The sequence below is a fragment of the Rhinopithecus roxellana genome, chromosome 4, assembly GCF_007565055.1.
Source record: "Rhinopithecus roxellana isolate Shanxi Qingling chromosome 4, ASM756505v1, whole genome shotgun sequence".
Taxonomy (NCBI): domain Eukaryota; kingdom Metazoa; phylum Chordata; class Mammalia; order Primates; family Cercopithecidae; genus Rhinopithecus; species Rhinopithecus roxellana.
In genome coordinates, this window is record NC_044552.1 from 21,463,787 (window position 1) to 21,482,270 (window position 18,484).

At 40.2% G+C, this 18,484-nt stretch overlaps 2 protein-coding genes across 2 annotated transcripts; both read left to right on the forward strand.

The window, feature by feature from the left end:
* Positions 1-201: 201 nt before the first annotated feature.
* On the forward strand, positions 202-1,853 carry NKAPL (NFKB activating protein like). Its single transcript, XM_010374535.2, has one exon. The coding sequence runs from the start codon at positions 271-273 to the stop codon at positions 1,483-1,485; it is 1,215 nt and encodes a 404-aa protein (XP_010372837.2). The 5' UTR covers positions 202-270; the 3' UTR covers positions 1,486-1,853.
* A 6,250-nt stretch (positions 1,854-8,103) lies between these two features.
* On the forward strand, positions 8,104-18,356 carry ZSCAN26 (zinc finger and SCAN domain containing 26). The gene is given in 4 exon segments (XM_030928334.1): positions 8,104-8,308; positions 12,718-13,203; positions 13,532-13,649; positions 17,025-18,356. Coding segments are annotated over 3 exon segments (1,440 nt in total). The 5' UTR covers positions 8,104-8,308; positions 12,718-12,783; the 3' UTR covers positions 17,927-18,356.
* Positions 18,357-18,484: the final 128 nt, after the last annotated feature.

An 18,484-nucleotide genomic window follows, 5' to 3' on the forward strand; every position in this document is an offset into this window, starting at 1 on the left:
AAATTCGTCCTTTTATGTTCCCACACGGCTCAAGTTGGGGAATATAAGCCCTAAAAACAGGTGCGCCCTAATCCTTCCCACCTCCCACAAGAAGCCTTCACGCAGCCAAAGCCCGCGCCTCACAGCACACGCGCGGATTCGTTTTCCGTTGGGTAACTGACAGGAAGCGGAAGCCGTGCATGGGAGGCTGATTCTAGTGCGCCTGCGTGGTCGCGAATCTCCAGCTAGCGTCTGTGTCTGTAGTAACCGCCTACCGTTGAGGCGCGGCTCATGCCCCCAGTATCCCGGTCCAGCTATTCCGAGGACATCCTGGGCTCTCGGAGGCGGCGACGCACCTCCTCAGGGAGCCCACCATCCCCGCGGAGCAGATGTTCTTCTGGGGATGGCCGTTCCCATTCTCACTCCCGCGGCCGTGAGGGCCTCAGGCCTCCTTGGAGTGAATCGGACGTGGGCGCTCTTTACCCCTTTAGTCGCTCTGGGTCGCGAGAGCGGCCCCCAGGGCTCTGCAACTACGCCTACCCGTCCTCTTCGTCGACCTCGTATAGCGGATATCGCTACCATCACCACTACTATGCAGAAGAACGGCAGTGGGCGGAAGACTACGAGAAGGAGAAGGAAGAGAACTATCGGCAGAGGAGGCTGAAGGAGAGAGAGAGGATTGGGGAGTTGGGAGCGCCTGAGGCGTGGGGGCCGTCTCCAAAGTTCCCTGAGCCAGATTCTGACGAACATAACCCAGTTGAGGACGAAGAAGCGGTAATGAATCAGAAAAACAGCAGTTCAGATTCCAATTTGGAAGAACACAGGAAAAAGAAGACCAGTCGTTCAAGAAACAAGAAAACAAGAAATAAAAAGTCGTCTAAAAGAAAACATAGGAAGTATTCTGTTAGTGGCAGTAACTCAGACTCTGACACAAATTCTAACTCTGATGATAATAGAGTTAAAGCCAAGAAGAAAGAGAAGAAAAAGAAACACAAAACAAAAAAATACAAGAAAATGAAGAATAAGAAGACCAAAAAAGAATCTGGTGACTCAAGCTGTAAAGACTCAGAAGAGTTGTCAGAAGATACGTGGATGGAGCAGCCAAATATGGCAGATACTATGGATTTAATAGGGCCAGAAGCACCTATAATACATACCTCTCAAGATGAGAAACCTTTAAACTATGGCCATGCTTTGCTCCCCGGTGAAGGTGCAGCTATGGCTGAGTATGTAAAAGCTGGAAAGCGAATCCCACGAAGAGGTGAAATTGGGTTGACAAGTGAAGAGATCGCTTCTTTTGAATGCTCAGGTTATGTCATGAGTGGCAGCAGGCATCGCAGAATGGAGGCTGTACGACTGCGTAAGGAGAACCAGATCTACAGTGCTGATGAGAAGAGAGCTCTTGCATCCTTTAACCAAGAAGAGAGACGGAAGAGAGAAAATAAGATTTTAGCCAGTTTTCGAGAGATGGTGTACAAAAAGACAAAAGGGAAAGATGACAAGTAACTTGTTTGTTGTGCAGCAAGACTTTTAACAAAGTTTTATATGACCGAAAGTGTTAAAAGGCTTGACAGTGCTACTGTACTTACCATATTACTAAGTCCCTCAGGAAAAGCTTCTTTTGAGATACCTTTAGCAGCTTATTTTTTGTTATTTTAACTTTAAAAAGTAATATGTGTACATGGTTTTAAAAATACTCAACCATTACAGGAGGATAGTTCATAAAAAGTAAATCTTTCACTTTAACCCCTGACACCTTTCCCCCAAAAAATATCTTTTTGGCGTATTATATACAGAATATACATTCTGTGCTTATACAAGGGTATATGTTGCAGCATAAAGGTTAACAGCGATTAAAGTTTTTTCGCCTGTTACTCCGACTGTTTTGCCATTCATTTGTCCCAGGGGAACCAAAAGAAGCCCAGAAAGAACAAAGGATTCAACCAAGTGTATACCTCTACTTTCAGTTAACAGACTGGCTTGGAAAATAGAAAAGATTTAGTGGTTCTTACAAAGGAAAAGTCTAGACGAAGGATGGATTTTCTGCATGGCTTTAATTGGACTTTGGCTTTCTTCTCCACTTTTTTTTCCAAGGGTCATTTTCTTTGGGCTGGTTTCCCTTATATAACAAAAGGGCTGCCAAGGCTCTTGAGTTGGGTTATCTTTTTTCCTGGTCCACCTCTGAAGAGAGAACATTTCTTAGTTGCCAATCCGAGCAAGAATCCAGAGATTCACCATAATGGGATAAGCTTGGGTCACATGCCCACTCAAAACAAGTGTTGTTGCTTAGGAAATAGAATGGCTTATCTCTGGAGTCATAGACCAGTTGTAGAGGAATGGATTCTTGACTGAAAATCAGGGTTATTTTGGGCAAGGGGAATAGACAACCAATAAATGCCTACTACAGTTTCGAATGATTTTTTAAAAACATATAATGAAAGTACATGTGCTAAAAGTGAAAATTTTCTTGAAGAAAAGCTTGGCTTTGACTATTAGCCAAATTCTGATTTAAGAGGATATAAGGTTTATTCATAAAAAGAGATACAAAAAATGACGATCAGAGTACTTGAGTAGATTAGGGCCACCTAGACTAGCAAGAGAAAGAGAAAATGATAAGGTATACAGAAGAAGATCCAGGCATGATGGCTTGCCCATAATCCCAGCACTTTCAGAGGCTGAGGTGGGAGAATTGTTTACATCTAGGAGTTCAAGAACAACCTGAATAACATAGCGAGACCTACAGTGAGACCTACTCTCACACATACACACACACACAAAGATGTTAGGTTGTGAAGGGAAGGCAAAGGTTAAAGACATACACACAGAGGTCAGTTCAACAGGAAATGCAGGCTTTATGTCCAGCAAAACATCCACAGAGGTGGGGAAGCAGCCTAATGCCAGTGCCTACCACTGCTTACAGGCTGGGGTACTTATAGGCCTAGGTGGGAGGGGTCTGGGCAGTATGGCTTGCTGCTACGTACTGCTATGTGTTGATAAGATGTTCCCATGATGAGGCAGTTTGGCTCTTGTTCCCGCAGAATGTGATGTTCCTTGCACTTTTTCCCAGCAGAATATGATAAAAGGCAGGCTATTGCTCACAGCCCGAACCCCCAGGAAATGTTTTACTTTGATCAAGGCCTGAGAAATTGTGGGAGACTTACAACATGATGCAATTTGAACTAACAAGAGAGAGAACTAGAAGAAGAATAAGGTAGTTGGCACAACTCATGAGGAGGAGACCAGGTCAGGAGGGACCACAAGGACAGGAGAATTAGCATCGAGAGACTGGCTAGCACCAGTCTTGGGGAAACTCAGAGTGAGCTCCATTCACGGTGTGTTAAAAGGCCTTTGTTGTCATTCACTGATGTGTGCCTGGCCCCTGATACTTTAGTTCAACACCAGCCAAACTATCTCATTTTAATAACCCGCATTTCAAAGTTCAAAATACTGATTAGCTCCCAGAGACATGAAGGTGAGGAAATGGAGTTCTAGAATCTGACAGGGCAGTGCGATGTGGAAGGGCACCTTTACCCTTCCACAGGATGTGACATGGCTGACACTGGACCACACCACCTTGAGATTTTTGCCAAAGGGGGTTGTGGCATATTGGTGATAGACATGCTGTTACATGTGCATATTTCGATTTTTGGAACAAACTGTACCACATTATACACAAGGATTGACGCCTTGCTCTTTTCAATTAATACATCCTGGAGATGTTTTATATCAATACATATGAATCTTCCTTTCTTTTAAATAACCTTATAGTATTCCATTATATGAAAGCACCATATTTTGTTGGATGGTTAAGATGTTTTTCTATATTTTGCTATCACAGAGCACTATAGTGAAAGCCTCTGTGGATATGTGACAGTATATCTGTAGCATATTCATCTGAAAATAGATGAATATTAGCTCAAAAAGAATCCTTTTGGTCATCTAGAAATGCTAACCTCAAAATAGAAGTATTGAAACAAAGGGAAAATATCAGGTGCTTCCTACGTATTAAGCACTATGGCTGGTACTGGGGATAAACCAAGAAACAAGTTAGACTTGCTCCTTGCCATCATAGAATTTTACATTTTACTGAGGGAGACAGACTTATAAAAGCCAATAGACAAAAATTACAAATTACAGTATGATGTGAAGAAAGTAAGGGGCTAGAGACAGTATTGGGAGGAACTTTTTTGATATAGTGGTCAAGGAAAGTCTAAGAATGTCACATTTAAGCTCTGTGTGCTTTTAATAGATATTGCAACACCACCTTCTGTGTTTACACACTCACCAACATCATCACCAATATTGTATTTTCAAACCTTTTGATCTTTCCCAATCTAAGGTGAAAATGGCGTTTCATTTTTATTTATTGTTAAGAGTAAGGTAGAGTATCTTTTCATAGATGTATTTATGAGTCTTTTGAATTCTTTTGTGTGTATGTGAACTGCTCCCCTGATAACCTTTGTCCATTCTTCTGTAGCGTTATTGGTCTTTTTTTCTTACTGATCATAAAAACTCTTTAATAAATAAATTAGATCTTCATCAAATATCTTGCAAATATATCTCCGTGTTTATTTACCTTTGACTTGTTTTTCTGGGAGACACTTGACTATAATGCCCTTTAAAGTCTAAAAAGATTTTCTAACAGTGGTCAAATATCTTTATCTTTCTCGCTTGGAAGAAGATGCAGCTGAGAAACTGTGACTTCTAAGTAAGCCAAGGTAAGATTGGTGAGCTTCTTTCCCAGAAAGATAAAATACACACCATGCAACAAATAGTATATCTAATGCCTACAGTGGAATACTCATGATAGCTTTTTTGCTGTAGTTATGCTTAACTTGCCATTTAATGTTGCTATTAGAGAGGGACTTGGCCAATAAATCTGCCTTAAAAGAGATTTCAAGAGTTGGAATTTGACTGCAGATTACTGTTGTCTCAGGGGAGCTAATAAAAAGGGTTACAACTTTTCCTTTGAAGTAGTTTTGCCCAGAGTATGTAGTTGTGGACTGTGAAATAGAAGAAAAATAGCACAACGAAAATTTTATATTATGTTTACATTTCAAGAAACCATCAGAATCACTTTATTACTTCACTCTGCTCAAGCAGGAAGTTGAACAGATGAAATAACTTGTCTTAGCCACTAGAGTTACACTGAGTTTTATTCAGTGCTGAGAAACAGCCTAAGAAAGCAAACTAGTGAGGCTACTGCTGATTTACAATTGACGCATTTTATGAAATAGCATTAATGTTCTTACAGACCATTATTAGATGACTTTATGGAATTATCAAAAGTAGTGTTTCACAAAATATAAAAATCTCCCACTGGCATAAGGGGTCTAATGTGTATTTCATGTTTGTTTGTTTTAAAGTTCTATAGTACAAGGGAAGGTGTTTCTTAACCTTAGCTACCAGCAATTTAGAGAGTAAGAAATTATAGATTTAGCAAAATTGCTCTTTTTATTTTTAGCCTAATGAATTCAGCTAGATTTTAATCTGAATTTATGGGGGATATGTCTAAGATTTCACCATCAAATATAAGGGATGTTTTTGGTATATTTGGGATGTATTTATTTTTGCCTTATAAAGGAATCATCCATCTATTTTTTATTAGGAATTTCTGCTTTTAGTCAGAAATATATGTTGAGTTTTATGAAATGACATTGTAGCATTTGTGGAGATTATATGATTTTTCTTTATCAGCCTACTAATATGGGTGACTTAAAGTTATAGGTTTCCTAATATTGAACTATAAATTTGCTAGATTCATTTGTAGGCTTTGATTGTTTAGAACAATCACTGGACATATTAAAATTTAAAAACTCAGAGTAATGAATGAGAACTTCCTGTATAGGTACAAGGAGAGAGAAGAGCAGGAAGCATCATTACCAGAAGATAAGAACTGTAAATCTTATGCTGCAGCATGGTGGCATGACTTGTAATGCAATAGCATCTCTACTGATGATATGGAAAAGAAAGTTCTTATCTTGAATATCCTATGAATGGATCTGGTAGAAACGTGATCACTATAGTTTACAAAAATGAGGATAATCCTGGAAAATGAAAACCTCAAGTTTGAAAATTGATTTGTATTTTAGTATTTTGTCTCTCCTGGTGATAATAGTGTTTTGAGCTATTCTCACCTTATCTACCCCTACCCCTCCCAAAAGATACAAACAGACTGTTTAAATGAAAAATGCACACCTTGTAAATTTTAAAAAACTCTTCTTTGTCTAGCTACTTTAAAGGTTTTGATTTTCATGGGATATCCAATGCAATGCCAATACTGTCAGCCTTGATAATAAAAGTGACAGATTTAAGAAACTAGTCATGGTAGGGAATTTTAGAGGGGCAGTAAATAGGATATAGTATTTACTTTCTATTTAAATTAAATGTTCTTTATCCCTTATGTAATTTTTTAAAAAGTCCTTTTCTAGATATTAAAAAAATAAGATATATGAGTTTTCCCTTCAAGAAAGAACATTGACTTCTAATTAGTAACACATTTATATTGACTAGATTTGTTGGCCTAATAAAAGTTTTAAAGTAAACATATTTAATTTTTACTTTAAAAATATGCTTTCAAAGATACATTCAGACACCTAAGAAGAAAAGATAACTGCTTGTGATAATGAAACTGATAGCTTTTTCTTTTCTATTATGATAATTTCAATGCTTGAAACACTGAATAAATTACATGTCATAGTACAATGGTTTGTATATTTAATGATATTTCAAAGCTTCTATCAACTGATCGGTTAAACAGAAAAATTTGTTCAGAGTTTTTAAAGAGTTTTTTTTTCTTTCTTCCAACTTTTGTTTTAGGTTCAGTAGGTACATGTGCAGGTTTATTACATGAATAAAGTGCATACTGCTGGGGTTTAGTGTACAAATGATTTCATCATCCAGGTGGTAGCATGGTATATTATAGGTAACTTTTCAATCTTCACCTTCCTGTCACCCTCCACCCTTAAGAAGTCCTTGTATCTGTTGCTCCCCTGTTTGTGTTCATGTCTACTCAATGTTTAGCACCCACTTAGAAGTAAGAACATGCAGCATTTGTTTTTCTGTTCCTGTGTTAATTGGCTTAGGATAAATGGCCTCCAGCTGCATCCATGTTGCTATAAAGGACATGATCTCATTCTTATGGCTGCATGATATTCCATGGTGTATGTACCACATTTTCTTTATCCAGTCCACCATTGATGGGCATCTAGGTTGATTCCATGTCTCTGCTATTGTGAAAAGTGCTGTGATGGACATACGAACGCATGGGTCTTTATGGTAGAACAGTTTATATTGCTCTGGGTATATACCCAATAATGGAATTGCTGGGTCAAATGAGAGCTCTGTTTTAAGTTCTTTAGGAAATTTCCAAATTGCTTTCCACAGTGACAGAACTAACTTACATTTCCACCAGCAATGTATAAGCACTCAAAGAGTTTATCTTCTTCAAAAACTATAAAAACCCAGTTTGTGATACTGTGGGAAGAGAGACTATTTCTGTTCTCTGTCATAGAATTTATTTTGATAAAGTGGTATCTGTTGCTTTTATTCCCCCTAAAACTTACATTCATTGCAAAGCGTTGTTGATTTATTTTCTCTCACAGTAATAGACTTAATTTCTTATTACCTTAAACCTTTCAATCCAAACATATGTCCATTGTTTAGTTTAATTTTCGAAGTACTTTGACAACTATTTTTGCCATTGTGTTTGATGAATCTTTAAATTGGGAAAAAATGGCGAAGTGTGTGTGTTTTATTTATGTGAGCAAAGTGAAAATGTTGGTTGTTTGTGGTATCACTCAACGGAGCTGGCCTGTTTTTACATGAATAAAATAAACATTGGCTTTAAAATGAGAAAGAAGAAAAAAAAGAAAAACCAACAATCTCAGTTCACAACGAAATGACCCTCCCAGCTATGCTCAGCAGGCGGTACCCGTGTTAGTCTCCTTCTGCTATGCCTGGGCAGTGGCACCATCGAGCCACGGTCCTCCAGCGTTCCTAGAGCGGAGAAGAAAGTGCTCCGAAGAGCTAGAGCTGACCCTCGGTGATGCGCTAAGATGGTGTTTCAGAGCGTTTGGCTCCTCTGAGACCCCTTGGCCAGGTGAGCGGACCCTGGAGCTGGGCCCCGGGCTGGGGCGGAACTGAGGCTTAGGGGCCTAGGGAGCAGCTGGTTCTCCCCGGGCGCAGAGAACCTTCCCTCGACCGAGGGGGCGGGGTTCGTGGCAGAGATGTCCGCCCTGGGGCCTGTGAGAGTGATGAAGCTGTGGATCTAGTTAACCGAGTACAACCTTCCTGCTGCATATTTTTCATCCACTGAGCGCAATTTTAAGTAGGTATTAAATGTAGGCGTCACCGAGAAGATTAGTAATATTTGAGCAGAAATCTGAAGGAGGTGGGTGGAAAGACCTAAGTGGCTTTTGCGGACAGGAACTTTCTAGGTAGAGGGAATAGCAAGTGCAAAGGTCCTAAAGCAGGAACTTGCTTGGCATATTTGAGGAATAACAGGGAGACCAGAGTGGTTGGAGCAGTGAACAAAGGCGACCTTTGTAGGGAATGATGTCAGAGAGATTGGGGTATGGAGAGAAAAAGTGTAGAGTAAATGATAATTGTATCGTGTAAGGAATTTTGTCTTCATGAGGGTTTTTGGAGGATTTTGAGCAGAAGAAAACATGATCTGGCTTACGTTTTAAAGCATCTTTATGTGGAGACTCATGATGATAATAGATTGTAAGTGGGCAAGAATGGAATCAAGAAAATTTAAAAGTTAAGAGTAATTTTTTAAATTCCAAGTAATTCCGGTGGGAGATAAGGATATCCTGAGCCAGTGGTCAGATTATTGATCTGCTTTGAAAATAGAGCCAATAATATTTGCTACTGGGTCAGATGTAGGGTGTGACAGTAAGAGAGAAGGCAAATATAAATTCAAGGTTTTGGGCCTGTGGGTGCAAGAGATACTGGAGGAAAGATCTGAGGTTTAGCTTTGATACCTTGTGTAAATTCTTCAACTCTCCCCGTCTCAATTTCCTTCTCTGCATGATGAAATTAGTAATAGTATCTTCTTTATAGGGTTGTGTGAGAGTTAAATAATTAATATATGTGAAACATGTAATATAGTTGTCCTGGCTCATTGTTTTATTATGCTGAGACATGAAGTGTGAGTGGGCATTACCAAGAAGAAAATTGGAGGGTTGGAGGGTGGTCCAAGCAGAAGGAATAAGCTGTGGAAGGGCCAATGACCAAGAAGGAGTATTGCAAATTTGAGGAAATAAAGTAGTTCATTAGATCAAAAAACGATTTAAACCATATTAAATGTTTTGAACTTAAGCCTAAGGGTAATAATCAGCCATTATATGTAACAGGCATAGCAGGGATATAATAATACTTCATATCCTCCTTAGAATGATCACTGTTTGTGTGTGGAAAATAGATTGATGTGTCAGTCCAGTCTGTTTGTCACAGTAGTCTGGGTAGAAGATGATGGCAAAGGGGATGAGAAGTGGATTGATTTGAGAGATATTTAAGCAATAGAATCAATAGAACTTGATTGATCAGATACATGAGATGTGAAAGGAGGAAGGAATGGTCAGTTTTCTGGCTCAAATATCTGGGTAGATGGAGCTCCTCCCAAAACAGTTTATCAAATTATTATATATTGTGTTTGATATATTTAATCACATTATAGAAATGAACTCACCACTAATTCAGCATCATACCTGGCCAGTAATCCCAGTACTTTGGGAGGCTGAGGAGTGTGGATCACTTGAGGTCAGGATTTCGAGACCAGCCTGGCCAACATGGTAAAACACTGTCTCTGCTAAAAATACAAAAATGAGCTGGGTGTCGTGGCAGGCATTTGTAATCCCAGCTACTTGGGAGGCTGAGGGAGGATAATCACTTGAACCCGGAAGGCAGAGGTTGCAGTGAGCCAAGATCGCACCGCTGCACTCCAGCCTGGGCAACAGAGGAAGACTCTGTTTCAAAGAAAAAAAAAAACACACACACACATCATACTCTATATATATGTATCAACATCATATCACATATTTATTTATATACCAATACTGATATACATATCAGTATATATATATGTATGTGGCATAGATATATTTATATACTGATATTGGTAAGATATCTCTATAGATGTAATAATACAAATACAGGTATATATACATAAATAGTAATATGAATTATATATATACACACACACACACACACACAAATGCCTGTATTTGTGTCATTATTTGCATAACTAGGGTATCTATATTGGTAAAGATAGATAGAGATCTAGAAAGAGATTTACTATAGGGAATTAGCATAGGTCATTATGGAGGCTGGCAAGTCCCAGTATCTTCAGAGTGAGTTTTCAAGCTGGAGACCCAGGAGAGCAAATGGTTTAGTTCCAGCTCAAGCCCAAACGCCTGAGAACCAGGAGAGCTGATGGTATAGTTCCTGTCTGAAGGCCGTAGGCTTGAGATTCAGGAAGAGCTGTTTTAGTTCCAAGTCTGATGGCAAGAAGAAAGCTGATGATTCAGTTTGAAGCGTTTTAGACAGGAAGAATTCTCTTACTCAGGAGTGAGTCAGCCTTTTTGTTCTTGTCAGACTTTTAACTGCTTGGATGAGGCCCACCAGCATTATGGAGGGCAGTCTGTTTTAGTCTAGTCTACCAGTTTAAATGTTAATCTGATTTCAAAAACACCCTCACAGAAACATCCAGAATAATGTTCGACCAAATGTCTGAGCACCCTGTGGCCCAGGTGAGTTGAGACATGAAATTAACCATTATAATACCAACCTTTTATTTTCTAGCTAATAATCATCACCTTTTTTTGAGACAGAGTCTCACTCTGTTACCCAGGCTGGAGTGCAGTGGCGTGATCTCGGCTCACTGCAACCTCTGCCTCCCGGGTTCAAGTTATTCTCCTACCTCAGCCTCCAAGTAGCTGGCGCTACAGGCCTGTGCCACCACGCCCAGCTAATTTTTTGTATTTTTAGTAGACACAGGGTTTCACTGGTAATCATCACTTTCTTGGACTTTTTTACTTATATTAAGAATACTAGGAATTGGCTTTTTAAAATTTAAGTTCATTTTGACTAAGAAAAATAATTATCAGCTGGGAAGTGTTACTATATACACATTCAGTAATATGTAACAGCAAACTATTTGAAGGCTAAGCCACTGATTAAGTGAGCCTTCCCCTGTTCTGCCACTTACCATATGCACATTGATTCAAAGGCATGTATCAGCAGCTGACAGATGGTATTTCACTGATCTATAGGGACACTCAAGCATAGTCAAAATCAAGAATGCTAAATTTCCACATACCAGGGGCCTGCCGCAAAGGATGATAGGGAATTGTCTGAGTTCATTTTTGACATGTTGGATTTGAGAGGCTTCTGTAGGATATCCTGGTCCCAAATAGGCAGAAGGAAATTCAAGTGTGACACTTGAGATGTCTGACCTGAAGAATAAGGAAATCATCAGCATAAGGACAGTTACTGAAGTCACAAACATATTTATACTCTACATTAGCCCTTTCTAGTTTCTGCCCTATCTCTCTTGTTCCATTCAATGTATTACTTTTTTGAAATTTGTCATTTATGCTCACTCTCTCCATTTTCTCATTTCCTACGGCAGGCTAGCTATTCTTACTACCAAAATTACCTTCACAGAGGTCACTGACGACATCTTTGTTTTTGAATCAAGTATCTATGCCAGGTCTTAGATTAATCCACCATCGTATAGCATTTCACACTCTTGAACACTGTGTTCATATCATTTCTCTTATAAATCAATGAATTCCTCCTGTTCTTTAGAATTATCTCATTTACCTCAAAACTTCTGTGAATTAGGTATTATCTTCATTTTACAAATGAGTGAACTAAGTCCAAAAGGATAAGTAACTTGCCCCAGGTCACAGCATATAAGTGACAGGGCTGTATTGGAACCCAGGCCTGTCTAAGGCCCAGGGTCTTTCCACCATTCCACATTTGCAGAAATAGACCTTCTTGACCTTCTGGATACTATTGTCTTTTTTCTTCTCCTACCTTTCCAGTTCCATCTCACTTCTCTTTCTTACGTGTAGATGTTTCCCAGGATTCTGGCTCCATATAACTGTTTTCCCGGCCATAACTAACTACTACACTGAACATCCAACAGCTTTATGCTGTCTTTTTCTCTGTCTGAAAAAACTTTCCCTATTTCCTTGTCTTTCACTTTTTTCTTTTCTTGTCTTTTTTCTTTTCTTTTTCTTTCTTTCATTCTTTTTCTCTCTTTTCTTCCTTTTTTAATATAGGTCTTGGGGTTGCTATGGTTGCCCAGGCTGAACTCAAACTCCTGGGCTCAAGCAATTCTCTCTCCTGAGCTTCCCAAGTAGCTGGGATTACAGGCATGTGCCACCATGCCAGGTGTCACTATGTTGCCCAGGCTGGACTCAAACTCCTGGGCTTAAGCAGTCTTCCCACCTCAGCCTCCCAAAGTGCTGAAATGAAAGTGTGAGTCACAGTGCCTAGCCTCACTTATTTTGAGGGCTGCAAAATGGTGATTTTTCAAATCTATTATTCCTTCTACATTAGAGGGTATTCTGTAAGATAATTTTTTCCTTCTGTATATATGTTTAGAAATGGTTGTTTCAGAGAGAAAAAAATGGATAATAGGAAATGTATAAACCCAAGAAAATGTTACTGTTCTTGTTAGCAGTACTATTACTGTTTCTCTCATTCTTGCTACTATATTTTTAGGAGTGTCTCTGAAGATACAGTCCAAAGAAAGTTCTCCAAAACAAGGAGAGCAGTCTGAAGCTGGGGATGGCGACAGCACTGGTGAGTGCCCATTCCCTGGCTCCCCTGAATCTGAAGAAGGAGGGGCTTCGGGTAGTGAGGGAGGATCACTACTCTACTTGGGAACAGGGATTCAAGCTGCAAGGAAACAGTAAAGGCCTTGGACAGGAGCCATTGTGCAAACAATTCAGGCAGTTGCGTTGTGAAGAGACCAGAGGACCTCGAGAAGCACTAAGTCGGTTCTGGGAGCTTTGTCAACAGTGGTTACAGCCTGCGACCCATACCAAGGAGCAGATCCTGGAGCTGCTGGTGCTGGAGCAGTTTCTGACCATCCTGCCTAAGGAGCTCCAGGCCTGGGTGTAGGAGCGTCACCCAGAGAGCGGGGAGGACATGGTGGTGGTTCTGGAGGATTTGCAGCTGGATCTTGGAGAAACAGGACAACAGGTGGTAAGGGTCAGATGTGCTTTTTTTCAGGAATGCAGAAATTGAGATTTCTGGCCAGACAGGTGGACGTGAGCTCATCAGCGGAAGGAGAATTACTAAGCTTTGATTCAGTTTTTTTCCAGTCTAGCTGTTCATTTCTACAGGTCTTCCCTCAACCTTACCTGGCCCTTGCTGGGAGAAAACAATGTGTGCCAGATTCCCCATCTCCTTTTCTTTGCCCCTCTGGGGTTTCTCTTTGTTCTCTTTCTTAACATGTAGGTGTTTTTCTGAACAGCAGTTTCCTAAACCCACCTATATCTAATTATGCCTCCATATACCTAATTGTCTCTAGGATCCAGACCAGGCAAAGGAACAAAAAATACTTGTGGAGGAGATGGCCCCTCTGAGAGGAGTGCAGGAACAGCGGGTTCGGCCTGAGTGTGAAGTTACAAAGCCCAAGAAAGAGAAGGGTAAGAACTGGATTGCATCTGCTGTGTGTGAGATGTGGTGGACTGTGCCTTTCCCTCTGAGGTTCTGCTTAGCACCCTTGTCTTTTGTTTTTTGCTTTTGTTTTGAGTTAGGTTTACTGAAGCATAATTTACATGTAGTAAAATTCACTCTTTTTAGATGTACAGGTCAATGAGTTTTCACAAATGTGAAATAATTATGGTCTAATCAGAACCACTATCAAGAGGTAAGAGATGTCTATCACCCCAAATATTTTAGTTGAACAAAATAGCAAGGAAAAGGTACAAAGGGAACCTGGACCTTCACTTTGCTCTTCCTCTTACTGTAGGGGTGAATAAAAAAAGTAGTGCTAGGCCAGCTACTTGGGAAGCTAAGGGAGAAGGATGGCTTGAGCCCAGTTCAAGGCTGCAGTGAGCAATGATTGCGCCACTGCACTTCAGTCTGGGCAACATCTCTTAAAAAAAAACAAGTAGTGGCCAGGCATGGTGGCTCTTGCCTGTAAACCCAGCACTTTGGGAAGCCAAGGCAGATGGATTACAAGGTCAGGAGTTCAAGACCAGCCTGGCCAAGATGGTGAAACCCCAGTCTCTATTAAAAATACAAAAATTAGCCAGGTGTGGTGGCGGGTGCCTGTAATCCCAGCTACTTGGGAGGCTGAGGCAGAGAATTGCTTGAACCCGGGAGGCAGATGTTGCAGTGAGCCGAGATCACACCAGTGCACTTCAGCCTGGGTGACACAGCGAGACTCTGTCTCAAAAAAAAAAAAAAAAAAACAAGTAGTGCTGGTTTCTTAATCAAGGCAAAGAAAGCCATTTTTAAAAAATTTCCTTCAAATTATTGTAAATGACCACTATCTTTCATTTCTAAATGTCACCTGGATTTTTTTTTTTCTATATTTTCTTTTTTATTGTTGTTTTTCTATTGAGACAGGGTCTTGCTCTGTCTTCAGGCTGGAGTGCAATGGTACAGTCATAGCTCACTATAACCTTGACCTTCCAGTCTCAAGTGATCCTCTCACCTCAGCCTCCCAAGTAGCTGGCACTACAGGTGTGTGTGCCACCACACCTGGCTTTTTATTATAATTATTTGTAGAGACAGGGTCTCTATATGTTGCGCTGGCTGGTCTCGCACTCCTGGTCTTAAGTATTTCTCCCATTTGGGCCTCTCACAGTGCTGGCATTATAGGTGCAAGCCACCTCGTTCAGCCTCCTTTATTTTCTTTGTCACTGAAATTCTTCCTAATTTTTGTTCCTTACATTTTTTCATTTCTTCTTCTTTTTTTTTTTCTGTCATAGAACTGATTACATTATATTGTAGTTTCTAGTTTGCTTCTCTTTTTCTCTTGCCAGACTAAAAGGGAAGGGCTTTGTTTTGTTTCCTGAGTCCCTGGCCTAGCGTAGACCCTCAATAAATGTCTATTTGATGAATGGCTGGTTTCATATCTAAAACCATGCTTTACATGCTACCTATTCCTCTGTTCAATTTCCAAGTCACCTTCAAAGTTACCTTTCTTCTGGGAGCATTCTGAATAAAGTAGCTGAAAGAAAGGGGCCTACCTTTTCTCAATAGCCTTGTAGAAATGAATTTGTACCATGTAATCAGTGATGGATGTATAGTTTAAATACAAAAAGTAAATGTGGCTGCTGTGGTGGTTCATACTTGTAATCCCAGTACTTTGGGAAGTCAAAGTGGGAGGATTGCTTGAAGCCAGATGTTTGAGACCAGCCTGGGCAACATAGTGAAACCCCGTCTCTACAAAAAATAAATAAATAAATAAATAATTAGCTAGGCGTGGTGGCATGCAGCTGTAGTCCTAGCCACTTGGGAGGCTGAGGCAAGAGGATTGCTTGAGCCCAGGAGTTCAAGACGGCAGTGAGCTATGTGATTGCACCACTGTACTCCAGCCTTGGCAACAGAGCAAGACCATGTCTCAAAAAAAGTGAATGTAACATCAGTAGATTCTTGAAAATGTTCCTTACCCCCTGGATCTGTTGAAAATGTTATTTTATATTCAAAATTCAGGGTTTTTTTGGTTTTATCCTCTCTTGCTTTTTTAAAGTTGTATATGTGATTATGTCATTACTGGAAGAGTCTTATTCCTTTCCTTAATCTCTCACTCCTGCCCCCTGCCCCCGTGTAGGACTGAATACTTCATTCTGTCGTAGAGGGTCTTTGTACACAGTACATTATTACTTTATTTAATTTCTTCACTCCCCACCTGTGACCTTCCTTTCTCTGATATCTCCTTACTAATCCCTTCACTTGCACTTTTCCTTTTGGCTGTCATCTACTCTCTCCTTTTTAATTATCTGCTGAATTAACTTGCTCACACTGATTAACCCTCTTTTGTTTGTTATTAGTGCTGCTTAGAGTCTCTTTCTTCTATTTTCTCCATCCAGCTTTCCTTTTACTCTCTCATTCTGACTTTGCGTCCCCAGTCACGCTTCCAGACTTTAAAGAGTTATCCTTAGCTACAAGAAAAACTGGTAAATAAAAATATAAAATGAAACAAAACAAAAACCTTGACATTCTTCTCACCCATCTGCTTGTGTATCTGAGCTTAAGTTTTCTCTATTTTCATTTAATTTCACCCTTAGGACACAGGCCATTTATTTAGTAAACATTTGTTTAATGTCTGTTATGTACCAGGCTCTGTGCTAGAGAAAACAAAGTCTGCTCTGCATGTGCTTACAGTCTCTTGGGGCATTGTGCATCAGGGGTTCAGGGAGAGAGATAGACATGAGTAAATTATCACAGCATTGAGATAAAAACTCTGTTGAACCACACAGGAGAGCAGTTACTGTTGTCCAAGGAGATTAGGAAAGCCGAAGGCATTTTTGTGAACTTCATGTTATTGTCACAGTCTTATGGTGCAATATTCTTTCTTTATTGATGAGGACACAGAGCCCAGATAATTTACCTTACTTTTTAAAGATTACACAGTTAGTGATAAAATTGGCACCACATCTACATTTCTTCATTTTCAGTTAAAATGCCGTCCCTTTCTTATGGGCCCTGGGGGTCTCAATTAACCTAGCTTTTTTATTTTCCATGTGACAAGTTATCTTCAAGACTGTACAGGCATGCCCTTTTAGACCGTTTATTTGCTTGCTTGCTAGTATCACATGATAAAATTTAAACTATTTAAAATAAGTTACCTCCCACCAGAATTCCCCATCTTTCCCCAAAGGCAGTCATAGTTAACAATGTCTTGTGTACCATTCTGTAACTCTTTTATACAGTCACAAGCATCCACAGTGTTTTTACTTTGCACACATGGCTTCATTAAGTTTTTTTTTTTTTTTCCTTCTAGTTGCAGATTCCTTTCCCCAAGCATCAAAAGACAAGTAATTGGTGGTATATATTTAATATTGCAGGTGAGGAGACAAGGATTGAGAATGGGAAGCTTGTTGTAGTAACAGACTCTTGTGGAAGAGTAGAGTCATCTGGGAAAATATCTGAACCCATGGAGGCTCATAATGAGGGCTCTAACTTGGAAAGGCAGCAGCCCAAGCCCAAAGAGGAGACTGAGTATAAATGCTCAGAATGTGGGCAGGGATTCATCCAGCACTCAGACCTGATTGAACATGCAAGTACACACACGGGAAAGAAACTCTGCGAGTCTGATGCATGTCAGAGTTCCAGTCTTACAGGACATAAGAAAGTCCTCTCTAGAGAGAAAGGTCATCAGTGTCATGAGTGTGGGAAAGCCTTTCAGAGGAGTTCACACCTCGTCAGACATCAGAAAATCCATCTTGGTGAGAAGCCTTATCAGTGCAACGAGTGTGGCAAAGTCTTTAGCCAGAATGCAGGCCTTTTGGAACATCTCAGAATTCATACTGGAGAGAAACCTTATCTATGTATCCATTGTGGAAAAAATTTTAGGCGCAGCTCTCACCTTAATCGACACCAGAGAATTCACAGTCAGGAGGAGCCCTGTGAGTGCAAGGAGTGTGGAAAAACCTTTAGTCAGGCCCTACTCCTCACCCACCATCAGAGAATCCACAGTCACTCCAAAAACCATCAATGTAATGAGTGTGGAAAAGCCTTCAGTTTGACCTCAGACCTTATTCGACACCACAGAATTCATACTGGAGAAAAACCTTTCAAGTGTAACATATGCCAGAAAGCCTTCCGACTAAACTCACACCTTGCTCAGCATGTAAGAATCCACAATGAAGAAAAACCCTATCAGTGTAGTGAATGTGGAGAAGCCTTCAGGCAAAGGTCAGGTCTTTTTCAACATCAGAGATATCACCACAAAGACAAACTGGCTTGATGAGGCGTTCTCTCCTTGTAGAACGTCAGAGAGGGCACATTGACTATCAAATAGCACTTTAGGAAGAGTCACCGTAGCCCACTGTGGCATCAGAAAATTCTTGGGGGCTGAGTTGGGGGCTCCCTGCCTCTATTCCCTCTCCTTTGCTTTCCTTCAAGTCAGCTTTGGACCCCAATAATTTCATCCTAGATGATATGATAGGATCAAAGTTAACCAGCATTCTTCACTGCAGGACATCTCAGAGCTTTTAACATAACTGCATGATTATATACTCTAAGCAATAGAGAGCTTCATGACTGAGTAAGGGTTTTGAAGTCAGCAGTGAATCAAGTGCCCACAGATTTGCAGGCTTAAGCAGAACAAGAGAAGATTGATATTTTTGCATATGCTATAGCAACTTACTCCTATAAAATAAAACTGATGATGTTTGCACCTTGAGACTACTCTCAAAGGTGTCTTAAAGTACAGGTTAATGGTGAACATTTTCCCACAGTGGCTTCACCTCATTCCTCCCACTGGCCTTACCCCTTCCTTCCCCAGTGGAAGCATTTTCAAAAG

Bases quoted from the DNA above. Each gene is read 5' to 3' on its own strand.
- NKAPL (XM_010374535.2), top strand. From the start codon at position 271: ATGCCCCCAGTATCCCGGTCCAGCTATTCCGAGGACATCCTGGGCTCT.